Source organism: Amblyomma maculatum, chromosome 1 (genome assembly GCF_055883805.1).
Source record: "Amblyomma maculatum isolate TAMU_Amacu chromosome 1, ASM5588380v1, whole genome shotgun sequence".
NCBI classification, from domain to species: domain Eukaryota; kingdom Metazoa; phylum Arthropoda; class Arachnida; order Ixodida; family Ixodidae; genus Amblyomma; species Amblyomma maculatum.
The window spans coordinates 349,976,069-349,990,338 of NC_139344.1; the positions used below are offsets into that span (position 1 = coordinate 349,976,069).

Genomic DNA, 14,270 nt, shown 5'->3' on the forward strand with positions numbered 1-14,270 from the left:
AAGAAAAAAAAAAGTTATAGCCAAAGTCGTAGCGTTAGCCAGTGGAGTGGTAAGCATCCGATACACCATTGATGTGAATACTTTGAAAAATTTTCAGCATTCTGAACCCTCTATATCTACACGCGTTCACCTAGCTGTGCGGAGGTTCAGTGCTGCTTCATTTTTTCACTAACCTCTGGATAACGGAGGGTAAAGTTTTGATGAATTTCAACATTTTTGACCCTTAAGAGACTTCTAGCATAATGTTCCCAAGTGATACAGGGATGTTACCACGTTCTTACACACGATGGGCGAAGATTAAAAAGGCGCGTCCTTAATAGTGCCATACGGTCAAAGGGATACTGAAGATTAATTATGACTCTGTGAAATCGCTGGTATTACGCGCTGAATATGTGATTATCTATGATTGCATTCTCTATTTGACGCATTTTTTTTTTTTTTTTTTTACTGATGGCGTTATTTTCTATGTTCTGTGCTCTCGACAGTTGCTGCGCGCGTAGTTAGGAGGCACGCATGACGTCACACGCCTCACAGCTTCCTGCTTCTTTGTTGCGTTCGAGCATAAGATTGTAGCCTTCCTCGCACATATCTGTGTCCGTAATTCTCACTTCGAGTGCACATTTTTAGAGCGCAGCTCTTAGGCGCCCGTTCGGGAGTTGGGCGATCAAGGCCTCAGCTGTCTCGCCAGCGTAATCGGCAGAGTCAACGAGGAGCACAGCGGAGGATGAAAAAAAGCGAACACAGAGTACAGAGCTAGGAGGGTGAAAGTACGGCGATAGCGAAGGTAGCGCAAGCAGAAAAGCAAAAAAGGAGCGTATAGTGGTAGTATAAGGAGGAGGGTATGACAAAAGCGTGAGGAGAAAAGCGGAATATGGGTCATGACGGAGGCAGGCGATAGAGCAAGGAGTTAAGTGAAGGAGGAGGCTAGAGCGAGATTGGCGGAATCTATCATATTCCATCTGCGGAGCGGGGGGTGTTGTTTCAGTGGGAACTTGGGAAGGAGGAAGAAATGAAGAGACGGAGGTGGCAGCGAAGGCAACACGAGAATGTGGGGTTTAAAGAAAAACCAAGCAAAAATTGCAGGGAATTTTGGTTACATTATAATATCTGCCAAAGCAGTGTTGAGCAGGCTTTGCTTATCTGTCGCTTAGCTTTATATTGTTACCTAGAATGAGACCAATAAAACACACAATTATCATGAATCCAATATTCTTTTATTGATTGGCTGCGCGACTGCAGCGCCAAACTGAGGGACTTACCAAATTGCCTCGGCAACGCGTTGCTACGCATCTGTTATGCAGTTGCTATGCATAGCAAAGTGTTCCTATGCAGCTTATTGCTATGCAGCTGTCATAAGTCTGCAACATGAGAGCGCTCATTCACGTTCACTCACACTCACGCCCACTCACATCCGCTCACGAAACATTCACTCAATCTCACTCACACTCGCATCCACACACTTGCACTCAGAACCGCGTCTGCTCACGCTCACATCACACTCACACAATCACAAATTGTGAGTGTGAGTGGATATAAGTGCACTCATATCCACTCAATCCCGGGAAACAAATTTATAGCGGTCAGCCACATGTCACAGTGTTTCTCTGAATTAACGGTTGGCGGCGGAGCTGGCTGCTCCGGGCCCTCCAGGGCTAGGAACCTAGGGGCCTTCGCTATTTGCGGCGGATACTTCTTACCGCAATAGTATCCGTTCTGAATTGCAACGCCCGTCTCTTTATTTTCCTTTCTTTCTTTCTTTTCTCTCATCTCTTTCAATTCTCACCTGTCCGCACGAGGCAGCGGTGGAGGTTCAGCTAGAATCAGTTTGCAGTACCGGGCATATTCGTTTCCTCCTTCCTTCAGTCGCAACAACGACAGTTTACGGTTGATCTGCGTTCATTTAACTGCGAGCTTGTTGGTTATACTTATTTCCTCCGGGTTTGTCTCGGTCCCCAAACTACAGTGGCGACGAGCGGGCGATAGGTCTACGTTCCTTCCAGGTGATGCTTCCAGTCTAGTCGTTGCTGCAGGACCCAAATCGTTGCAAATAATTTAGAACATGTCTTCTTGACAAAAATAATCGCTATGTCGCACCGAGAGTCGTCGACTTGGTCACTCAACTGAGGGAGTTTCCTGCATTTCTACGTCCGTTGGACCGGTGCTTCCAGACCGACAGCTCAGGCGACGCTGTGAATATATGTTGTAATCCAAGTGAACCCTCTGGAATAGCCTGTGGAAAAGCTTCAAACTTCGCGTAACTAATATGAAATAATCAACTGAGAAGCTATCACGTAGTAGTGCAAAGACCAAGGGGAAAGTAAGTCTTCAACTCGGCCTGCAAGAATGGTCTCCGCCTCCGGCGTCTGCCTATGAGCAATATGGCGTCCATCATCGTTCTGGCTTCTCCGATCGGGCAGGAGCTCATGGCGGTTTGAGTCAAGGCCAAACTGAATCCAATCCAATGCACCCTAAAAATCTCCGAAGTTTTTAAGAGGCGTTGCCCAAGCCAGCGGAAACTGTATGCAGCCGATAAATTCATCGTTCATCGCCAAATATATCAAAATAGCTGAAAAATGACGCCTGAATCACGCATAATGGTCAATAGCCGTTTACCTTCGCCGTTTCTTCCGAGGCCGAATAAGCTTTAGCTTCAGTGGCTACAGAAGTTGGAAACTATGCTGACGCTACAAAGTGGTTCAGTCCTGTCAGTAGAACACAAGACAGCACTTCTCCTATACCACATAGGATAAGAAGGCAACCATGTTTTAACATTTCAGAAACAAAACGCAGCCAGCTGCAATCAGATCGACGAACGCCGACGAGTGCAACAGTCAAAAGCGCCAGGGTGAATACGTGACAGCCTTAGCTATTATGAACCAAGCGTTTTCAACAATGCCTAATTATATGATGAAGCATGAAAGATTTCATCAGAGAAAACAGGAGCTGCAGGACCGCCTTGCAAGAACTGGCACACGTGTGAACGACACCGAAGATATGATATGTGATCGGTTCTCAGCTGGAGCTGCGTCACGACAAGTCCACGAGACTGATGTTAGAAGGAAACGCGCTGGCTGTGACGTTGAGAAACCGCAGCTCCGATGGTTTCGAGGTGAAAGATGTTTAGAGCTAAGGCTTTCAAAGCTGCTATCCTTGGCACTTCTCAACGTAAAGGGGGGTCCCTCGATCTGTCATAGTTAACATCTTTTATTTTACAGTTCCTATAGGACACATAATATTTCACATAATTCTTTGTATAGTCAGTCGTCTTCAAAACTGCGCAGCGATACAATTTTCCATCTTCAGAGAAGAGAAATTTACCTTCAGAGACGCCAACGTGCGCCTTGTTACATTCAGGGTCTTTCTGTGGAAGCGGTGTAGAGCAGAACACGGCCACTTTGGCTACACCTTTAACCTATTTTCAAGTGTACGTGCGTGCGCGTTCTGCCTATGTGCATACCGGTATGATTGATATACTGTGCTGCGTTTCTGTACGGAGTTTTTGTACTGTATTGTTTTTTTCTTTATTTGCTTTTCCGCTAAGGGTTGGAATATTCTGTACGTATAGTATTTTAGTTACCGTCTCGGTTTCATGAATTGGATTGTGACTGTGTCAAGTGACTGATTGCTCTCTATATAGGCATTTCTCGCAATAAATGGTAAATTGTTCTTCGTTCAAATTTATTTAAGAGCCTTGGCTACGTTTCTCCGGGGGCCATCCGGGGCTACACTTTACAGCATTCGTGTTCAGGTTGTGGTCTAATTAACGAATAATAAGCAATAAACCTTGTGCCGTAAAAATAACATTTATGTCGTAAAAGATAGTTTACGAAACGCGGAAGTTATCGCATTGATACGCAAATTCAATTATAATTGCTAGTGTGTCTCCTATGTACTTAGATTTAGTTCTACATATGTGACGAACCTAGCTCGTAGGTAGATGAAAGCGGAGGATTTTGACGACGAAAGCACAAGAAAACTTTATCAGCATAAGTGCTAAGCATCATCCCTCAAATTTCGCACCACTAAAAAATGTTATTACTTTCGTGATCAGCTTTCTGTGACGCTACAACATAGTCCTAGGCAGGAAAGGGGAGATGATGGGCGTATGCCCACAGGGTATGGGGAACGGGTTGTTCGGGCTTAAGATGCGGAGCGGGTTGTTCGGGCTTGGGATGCGGAGAGGTGGTGGAGTCAGTGCGGTCGAGTGCAACTGAAGTCTGCGGTAACCGCCACGCACAATTCCTCCGTTACAGAAAATAGTCCGCTGCTAACGCTTTACTTGTTGCCTAAATAATAATAATAAAAAAAACTAACCATCAGACTGGCTTAAACTCTGGTTGTTCGAAAGTGTCAGATCTGAAAAACTGACGGATCATGTTTACTCTTCAGCGGAGTAATATGCATGCCGCGTACCCGGCCCGTTGCTAGCAAATGTTGTTTTTTAAGTTTTGTACCCATATGGAGTCCCACTTCTGTCTAGCTCCTGCTGCAATGCGACAGCAAATTACCTGCGATGGTCGCAATAGAATCCTTAATGTTGTTTTGAACGTTAGTTGAAGCGGTTTCCTCGCATGACTGGAACCAATGGAAGCGTTAGATTTAGGCGTTCTAGTTCACGATTCCTCAAAACGAAAAGCTCTGAAAAAGATGCAGATGGTCGCGTGGAACAAACAAACTTCTATTATATGTAAATGGATAACTTACACACTTGTACACGGCGTTTCAAACATCTGGAAGTCATGGTTGAGGACTGACTGATCTATGCATACCGTTGCTGAGTAGCAGCAGGACGGCTTTCCAATGGCTGGTGTGTGCTGTACAGGCCCGTAGACTGGTCTTTTACAGCACCAACTTTGTCAGAGTTCAACGCTCTGCTCTGTTTGCTTATGCCTTTTCCTTTCTTTTGTTATGTTTGTCGCGTAAAAACTGTAGCTCAACGCTTAGTTTGTCACCATGAGCATGACACAAGAGGATACCGTTTTAATAAATCGCATGCAGCTCCGGTGTGCGGACACACGCCGCACATCAGAAGGCAAGCGTAATTCCAGACAAAACTATATAGCAGGGAAGACACGGGCGGAGCGAGCACAATAGACGGAACAGAGCGCTGTGTGAGACCATACTAGTCCAACGAAGCATGCCACTAGGAGAGTACTGCTCACCCAGGTATTTGTTTCAGGCCAGCATTCACTCGCTGCTGAACGCGTCCCACTGCAAGGCCCTCCGTCGGACGGCGTGCCCAGCTTCACCGCGGACGCCGCGCGACTGGAGCTGCCATCCGCGTTGGCGCCGCATCGTCCCCGTTGTACCATTGATCCGGCTTGCTTGAGCGCCGCCTTCAAGAGCGCGCTCGAAAAAGAAGTCTGCCGTGAGTGGGGCCGATCGGAACCGAGCCTCACGGCACTTGTCGCGCTTATGCTCGTCGTCGAGGCCTCGGTCTCTGCATCACTCCCGACCAAGGAAACGAGCCGTGGTGAGCACCACGGAAATATATAGCGAAATAGATAAAATGGATTAACGGACAAATGTGGGAGATGTCAGACTTCTGAAATATTCGAAAAACTTTTTCTAATGTGTTATCCCCGTGTCCATATAGAATTCAGCTGTGAGAACTGAGTGGGCTAAAATTTGCAGGAATATACTCTGCCTGTTATTGATTTTACTGGTTCGTTAATCAAATAACGATTAGACGTGACGATTTGAAGTGAGGCTGTCATCGGTGGGAATTCGTTGCATAGAACGATCAAATAGTCTCATCTTGATTTTTTCGTGAGACGTTCGCTGGTCCCTGGCCTGAGTAACACTTCACATCTGAAGAAACAACGGCTGTGGCTCTCTATCATAAATGAATCTGGAACTGCTCCGGCGCGCAGCTGCACTATTTTGTCAATGCCAGGCCGGTCGCGTGTGCAGAACGTGACATGAAATCTTAAGAACCCGATTTCACGCATCATCCTGATGTCGCACTGAAGAAGTTCGTAGGCTAATTCAAGTTCGGGCCCGCATAATTTAAATTGAAATTCAAATATTCTTTCCGCCGTTCTTTCCTTCGATGACCACCTGAAAGCCTATGCAGAAGATTTAATGCTATGTACATTAAGCATCTCTTGGAGACGAAAAGAAGGCGTCCATGTGCCGCGCGATGTCAGTGCGCGTTAAAGAATCCCAGGTGGTAGAATTCACTGGAGCCCTTCACTACGGCGTCCCTCACAGCCTGAGCCGCTTGGTACGTTAAACCCCATAAACCAAACCATGTTTTCAGTTTTGTTTGCTGTGGACAATAGACAGAAATTTTAGACTCCGAAACTATGCCCTAGCTGCCATCTAAACTACTCAGCACGACTTACGGCTGAACAATAAATGAGTCCACCTGTGTATCCTGCTCCTTTAAGGCGTTTTTGGTTGGCTTGAATCTGTAAAAGAAATGCCTATTCCGTATACTCAATTAGGGTGTCCCTATAAAGTAAGCATCGACGGTGCATTCTACCGCTGTGACGTTTTTCCCCAGTAGAAATGGCGCAGTATTGTAGCTCGCTTGTCCATATCACGCTTTTACCTCTTTTCTTGTTCATTGGCGTGTTCAAGGCAGAGAGAAGAAGCGGAAGAAGAAAGTTCACGCGCTATTCACGCGGCGCCACGCACACGTAGTAAAAAAAGCGGTCGCTTGAGAGAAGCTCGGCCTGAGTAGATCAAATCTGCTAGATAAGCGGCATGTCTCAGCCCCGTCGAGAGTCGCCTCAGTCATCCTCATCATCTGAAGACGGCACCTATTCAGATCCTGGTTACGGCGTCGCTCAGAAGACTGGACCGCGACTTAACCCCTACCAAGGCTACCAGTGGAACGGCGAGAACTTGCACGGATTGAACTTTCCAAGATTCAAAGATGGAAGGCTATTGCGAGTGCAGCCGTACTGGGCAACAGAGCAGCGCCACGTCAAGACGCCGGGTATAGAGTCTGTACGATCTGGGAAGGCAACGCTCTCGGTGGCGAGCCCCGTCGACGTGTCTAGAGGTACGTCGTGCGCAGCGTCGCACAGCCACACCTTTACTGAGAGCGACGGCGGAACAGATTTGACAACAAGCAGCGCGTACCTGATTGGCGGCGATTCCAGCGGGTCCAGTACAGCTCAACTGATTCCGCGCAAAAGCCACCAAGACTCTAGATCCGGCGAGGCTGGTCGTGGCCGCGTTCCCTGGACTTCCTGCGCACCCGCCATTGGCGTCTTGGCCCTGGCCGTGATTCTCCTGATGTCGGCCGTCTCCACTATGGCGGGAACGAAGCGGCTGCTTTTATCTTTCCCGATCAATCGGGTCCGCGAGCTGCCGCCGCTGGAAGAGTTTACTGCAGAATCCGGCTTGAAAGCCAACGCGTCGACGAAGACCGGGGCGTACCCGGATGAGCGTTGGAGCAAATTCTTCGCAGGTGCCCACCGCCATAAAATAACTACTACTCCTGTGTTTGAAATTTTGGAGACCGACGCAACGACGGTCACGACGGCTATTAGTCGGACAAGAGAGGCAAAAATTCACAGGAAGCGAAGAACGTCGAGAGGAAGACGTACCACCAGTGCGCATCCAACTGACAATTTCGTGGAGGTCGATATCGAAACGGCCGACAAGGACTTTATGTCCTTTCCATCCAGCCATCCGGTGAGTATTAACATTTTGAGTTTTTAGGCTAATTTGGCGAAGTGCATGCTGTAATGCATGCTAAGCGTTTATTGAAAAAAAAAAATAGGGAGTGGGGGGGGGGGGGGGGGGGGTCAAGAACTGCTTCAACCCAGTTGTAAGAGTGAAAGCTCTTAACTTAAGCCCGATCGCGTTCCCTTTGCTAGGCCAAATGCAGTTTCTCGACAGGCTGTATCAGCTGGATGATCAGATGGAGCTTGACGTTTTCGTCTCTCTCTACTATAGAGAGAAGCTGAGGCAACGCTCCATCCTCATCCATGGCCGTACGAGTGGTGTGAGTTCGAGCGCGTTGCGAGCTCCGTAATTTAGCACGGGACGTGAGGTAGTGACATGACATGGGATTCCACCAGGGACGTCACGAATGGCGTCATCATGCCTGCCGAAATGACGTCACTAGTGATGTCAAACCTACAAAGGGAACAGTGATTACGTGATTGCTAGGGTCATACCGCACAAGATATAGCATGTCTAGACACGCGGAATGCAAAGTCCCACAGTGATCTTAGATGGTTCCTCAAGGTCATTACTCACCCAAGAAATCCAAAATTGTACCACTAATTGTAGAACTTGCGCTCTAATATCATCAACAGAGTGTCGTTCCAGTTAACCCTTTAAAGTTGAGCGCTCCTTGGTGCAACAACTACACCACGAAAAGTGTTTAGACATCATATATAGTCTGTAGCCATATTCCGCTGTTATATACGTACATATTTATCCGATAAGAATCGTACGCTATAAATACTTTGACAAAACTCCCGTTTCGAGCGCATGGTAAAACTGCAGATTCCGTTAAACCATTTATCTGTTGTGATGTTTGAAGCCTTTTGACACGATTAAAAAAAAAGAACGACATTTATGGTTGCGATGACTTTTACCTTAAACGCCAGCGCAGCTTTACTGAAGGCTCAGCTTTGCACCCCACTGCAGCATCCCTCTAGCCCCGCACCTTGCACGTCTACCACAGCTGGCGAAATGCGGCGAACCACTGCTGCACTTTGATCTCGCCGACGAATGTCGCTTCTTGAATATTCTTGCACGCAGAAGCGGCCTATGTGCGGCGCGGTGTTCTACACGTACTGCAGCCGCAGCCCGTGGCTCCAGTTCCACTTCCGGCGCGCCGCCAACGCCTGTGTCTTAGCGGAGGCTGACACCTTGCACTTGTGCAACCGGGGCGCCAACAGGTTCGCCTCTGCGCGCCACTGCCGCCAGAGCTGCGTCTCCGCCAAACGCCCGGACCGCGCCTGCTACGACGAGCCGCTCTTCACAAGTTGCGCCAGGTACGCACCCGAAGTCATCGAACTACAGGTGGCCGGGAATCACAGGCCGCAATTAGTAACCAGGAAGCAGAAAACCAAGTGTAAAAATCAGCCACTCGGGATATCGGTACTTGCAACGTCGTCACACTGGCCGGTGTGCTGATGAGTCGGGATTGTAGGGAAAATCCCTCCGCCGTGGAAACCTGATGGAAGCCATTCCACAGCGCCATGACGCGCCTGATTTTACTTCAAAGCCATCTGACGTATAACAGCCGGCATCCAATGCGCCTCTCTGCCGAAGGCACACACTTAATGGTGGTTCTCGGAATTTGTTCCGCACAAGCGCCGACGATCTGATCTTCATTTCGTCATGCCGTCGTGCAATACTCTTGCCATATAATTAGCCCTACTGAAGGCAGATGCCTTTGTCACAGATATTCAAATAGCTTTCTTGTGCGCCAAATCCGTGTTCGTGGGCACCATGTGCCGGCGTTGTTCACACCAGCAAATTACCCCACCTGACTCGCATCCGCTGCGCTTTTGTTTCTTATGCTGTTACGCGTTTTGTGTATTTTCTACGACGCATAAATTTCACACCGCTTTCTGTTTCGTATGGACAATCCTAAGTAATGTAACTTCTGTTGGATCAGCGTATCTTGTAACCGGGTTAAATCGACTGAGGATGGCTTTATTGAGGTCGTGCGGTTTATACCAGGCTGCACCTAAGCAGCCAAAAATTTCAGGGATGTAAAGTCTTCTTACGTGTGGAAATGTGAAAGTATTACGAATTGAATTCCTATATAGTTCCTTTACGAGCTCGTTCTGCGTGTTTTTTGTTTTTCCGACATCTGTAACATTTCAGTTCAGTTCAGGCGTTCAGTCGTGTCCGACTCTTCGTGACCCTATGGACCATGTCACGCCACGCTTTCCGGTCTCTCACTATCTTCTTAACATCACATAGCTTCATCTGCAATGCCTCGAGAATGCCATTTAACCATCGCGTTCGCTGCCTACCCCTTCTCCGGCGACCCTCAACCTTTCCCAACATCAAATCTTTCTCCAGCGACTCCTCTCTTCTCATCAGATGACCAAAGTAGCTGAGCTTTAACTTTAGAATTTGACCCTCCAATGAGCAGTCAGGGTTTATGGTCGACAATATCGACTGATTTGATCGTCTGGCAGTCCAAGGAACTCTTAAGAGTCTTCGCCAGCACCACAATTCAAACGCGTCAATTCTTCGGCGGTCAGCCTTTTTCACAGTCCAACTCTCGCATCCATACATCACAACTGGAAAGACCATAGCACGGGTTATACGGATCTTGGTTGGTAGACTAATGTCTCTGCTCTTTACTAGGCGGTCAAGGCTAACCATTGCTCTCTTTCCCAGAAGCAGGCGTCTCCTAATTTCATGGCTGCAGTCTCCTTCCGAGGTAATCTTGGCGCCCAAGAATAGAAAATCTGTCACAGCTTCCACTTCTTGTCCATTGATGCTCCAGGACTTGATAGGGCAAGACGCCATGATCTTCGTCTTTTTAATGTTCAGTTTAAGCCCAAACTTCTCACTCTCTTCTTGTACGCGCATCAGAAGTCTCTTGAGTTCCACTTCACTTTCTGCCATTAAAGTGGTATCATCCGCATATCTAAGGTTGTTGATACGTTTTCCAGCGATCTTCACTCCAGCTGAAGACTCGTCCAGACCGGCCTTCCTCATGATGCACTCTGCATATAGGTTAAATAGGCAGGGCGACAGTATGCAGCCTTGCCTCACCCCTTTCTCAATCGGAAACCAATCAGTAAGACCATGCCCAGTTCTGACTGTGGCCTCTTGCCCTTCATAAAGGTTCCTGAGGAGACAGATGAGGTGAATTGGAACTCCCATCTCTTGGAGAGCTTGCCACAATCTGCTGTGATCTACGCAGTCAAACGCTTTCGCATAATCAATAAAGCAGAAGTAAATGGGTTTCTGGAACTCTCTTGCTTTTTCCATGATCCAGCGAAGGTTGGCAATTTGGTCTCTAGTTCCTCTGCCCTTGCGAAACCCAGCTTGCACGTCCGGAAGCTCCCGATCCACATACTGCTGCAGCCTACCTTGCAGGATTTTTAACATCACCTTGCTAGCATGCGAAATAAGCGCGATCGTGCGGTAGTTGGAACAATCTTTGGCACTGCCTTTCTTTGGAATGGGGATGTAAACTGACCTCCTCCAATCCTGTGGCCACTGCAGCGTTGTCCAAATCTTTTGACATAATGTATGCAGTGTGTTAACAGCATCGTGGTTGAGGTTTTGAAGCAACTCAGCTGGAATACCATCAATTCCGCTAGCTTTGTTCTTAGCAAGGCTGGCTAAGGCCCATTCAACTTCACTCTTCAGGATGCCCGGCTCGAGATCAGAAATCACAACCGTCCTATCTTGGGTTTGCACATCCGGGTCCTTCTTGTACAGTTCTTCTGTGTATTCCTGCCACCTCTTCTTTATCTCTGAGGCTTCAGTGAGGTCCCTGCCTCGTTTGTCCTTTATCACGCCCAGCTTAGCACAGAAGCTTCCTTTGATATCTTTGATTGTCTTATACAGAGCTCTTGTGTTCCTTAATTGGCTGTTGTCCTCAACTGCTTGACACTGTATGTTCAGGAAGGCATTCTTATCTCTCCTTGCTATTTTCTGAAAATCCGCATTGAGCACCTTGTATCTTTCTCTTTCCCCCATACCTTTTGCCATCCTCCTTTCCTCAGCTATTTGCAAAGCCTCTTCAGATAACCAGTTTGCTTTTTTGCATTTCTTTTGCTTTGGAACTACCTTAGTAGCAACTTCTTGTATTATATCACGAACATCAGTCCACATCTCTTCGGGCTCTTTGTCTTCTAGATCTAATTCTTGAAATCGATTCCTCACTTCCACAGCATATTCTAATGGAATCTGATCCAGATCATACCTGAAAGGCCTTCTAGTTTTCTGCGCTTTCCTCAATCGAAGCTTAATTTTGGCAACAAGAAGCTGATGATCGGTGCCACAATCGGCCCCAGGCCTTGTTTTTACTGCTTGTATAGCGCTTCTCCATCTCTGCCGGCAAATAATATAATCGATCTGATTCCTGTACAGACCGTCCGGTGAAATCCATGTGTACAGGCGCCGCTTGTGCTGTTGAAAATGAGTATTCGCTATGGTCAGGTTGTTTTCTTGACAGAACTCTACTAGCCTCTGCCCAGCATCATTTGGCTCACCAAGACCGAACTTGCCTGTAATTCCGGATATTTCTTCACTCCCGACCTTAGCATTCCAGTCTCCTATGAGAAAAACGACGTCTGATGATGGGGTGTGGTCTAAAAGGCATTGTAGGTCCGCATAAAATCTCTCAACGTCAGCTTCTTCAGCAGCAGTGGTCGGTGCATAGACTTGGATAACTGTTATGTTGAAAGGGTGACCTTGGATCCGAAGTGAAATCATTCGGTCGTTTTTGGGGTTGTACCCTAGCACTGCTTTGCCCATTCTTCTGTTTACTATGAGAGCGACCCCATTCCTTCTCTTGGATTCGTGCCCACAATAAAAGACATAATGGTCGCCGGAGTTAAATTCTCCCATTCCGGTCCACTTGAGCTCGCTGATACCCAAGATATCAATGTTCAATCTGACCATTTCTCGCTTGACGATATCTAGTTTACCTTGCGTCATAGATCTTACATTCCATGTTGCTATGTGATATATCTCCTTGCAACATCGGACTTTCCGGTCCCTTCCCGACACATCCACAACTGAGCGTCCTTTTGGCTTTAGCCCAGCCGCTTCATTCGTCCTGGAGCTACTAGGAATCGCCTTTTTGTTCATCCCCAGTAACATGTGGGACGCCTTCCAACCTGGGGGGCTCATCTTCCGGCGCCATATCGATAATGGTATTGTGACTGGCCATAGGGTTTTCTTGGCAGGAAATACTGGAGTGGGTTGCCATTACCTTCTCCAGTGAATCACATTTTGTCAGAACTCTCTGCCGTGACCTGTCTATCTTGGGTGGCCCTACACAGCAGAGCTCACGACTTCATCGAGTTTCGCAAGCCCCTTTCTTTCTCCTTTTCTTTCTTTTGTATTGTTATGATAGTTTATTACTTTTTCTTTTTCACACGCTCGTTAGCTTCATAGCTCGTTTCTACGAATTATACTCTGTTGTGATCACGTGATATGGAACCATATCCAGGGATCACATTTTACGCAAAACTTCCCGCCTTAGATTTGGCGCCTCATGAGCAGTATCAGGTTTTTACCTTAATATTATGCGGTGTGAACGACAATCTGCGACTTGTGCATTGCAGGCAAGACGTGTTGTCCAGCTGGTGGCACCTCCGAGGGAACAAGTGCGTGCCTTGGAGTTTTCCAGCGGTAGGCTGCCCTGCGAGCGGGAGCGACGTCTTCCGCACAGCCCACGAGTGCGAGAAGCACTGCAAAGGGCCGAGACGGCACCGCCAGTGCCGGCCTCCCGATGTGGTGTCGTGCACGGCGAGCCACCTCAAGTACCCGTTTTTCGCGCATGCGCCCGAGGAGGGCGGTCGCGTCCGTTGCTTGCGGTCCTCCGTGGAAGCGATGCGGGGACACCGGTGCCTTACCGGCGCCAATCAGTTCCACAGCCTGGAGGCATGTTTAGTTTCATGCCGGAACAAACCGCGCGTCTAGGACTTCGCGCGTGCGAAGTCCTTCCTTGGGTTTTGTTCCTCCTGTTACGTGCGCGCTCTATGGGCTTTTGACAGTGCGCAGTTCAGGACCATGGTCTTGCGCGTTGTCGCTGATATTTATGAAAGAAAAAAAAATGTCTATGGACTTGTGGTTTGTTTATCTGAGCAAAGCGCCTTGACAAAGTTCAGTTAAGCTAGTTTGTATGCATTAGCGAACACGATGTGAAAACAGTTTGTCCACACAATCGGGGTGTGTTGTGTCGCCTTCTCTTCTGCCCCATACCAAGGAGCTGCGTTCTCAACGCGTTTTCAAATGATCGTGCACAAGTGGGCATCCTCATGATGTTTCAGCCTAACCTCAGTAGGTTGCTCACAGCTTAAACTAGCCACTTCGTCACCTGCAGCAACGAACAATATTGGACGTTCGTCAATCTCCTGCGCAACTGTAGATTTCAATGATTAGTAAAGAAATGATTCTTAGAGCTACAACTACATAGTAGCGGGAACACTGATACAGCACTGAACAGAGCTTGGCAATTCTATGATGTTTCAACTTGACCTCATGATGCTGCCCACTTCAGTTTGCAAGTACATACGTAAAATTAGCCGCCTGGATATCAATAAATATTATAACAGGTGAGGGAAATGAGGCGAGTCAGCGACGTTGCA

The 14,270-nt window shown here is 47.7% G+C and overlaps 1 protein-coding gene across 1 annotated transcript; it reads left to right on the forward strand.

Annotated features, from left to right (window-relative positions):
* The first annotated feature begins 8,739 nt into the window (after nt 1–8,739).
* Nucleotides 8,740–13,602, forward strand: LOC146207732 (uncharacterized). The gene is made up of 2 exons (XM_084577432.1): nt 8,740–8,966; nt 13,245–13,602. The coding sequence occupies exons 1-2, from the start codon at nt 8,740–8,742 to the stop codon at nt 13,600–13,602; spliced, it is 585 nt and encodes a 194-aa protein (XP_084433558.1).
* Nucleotides 13,603–14,270: the final 668 nt, after the last annotated feature.

Excerpts from the sequence above, each read along its gene's own strand:
- LOC146207732 (XM_084577432.1), top strand. The coding sequence starts at position 8,740 with ATGTGCGGCGCGGTGTTCTACACGTACTGCAGCCGCAGCCCGTGGCTC. Across the intron at positions 8,967-13,244 it reads CTCTTCACAAGTTGCGCCAG|GCAAGACGTGTTGTCCAGCT; the intron begins GTACGCACCCGA and ends TGTGCATTGCAG.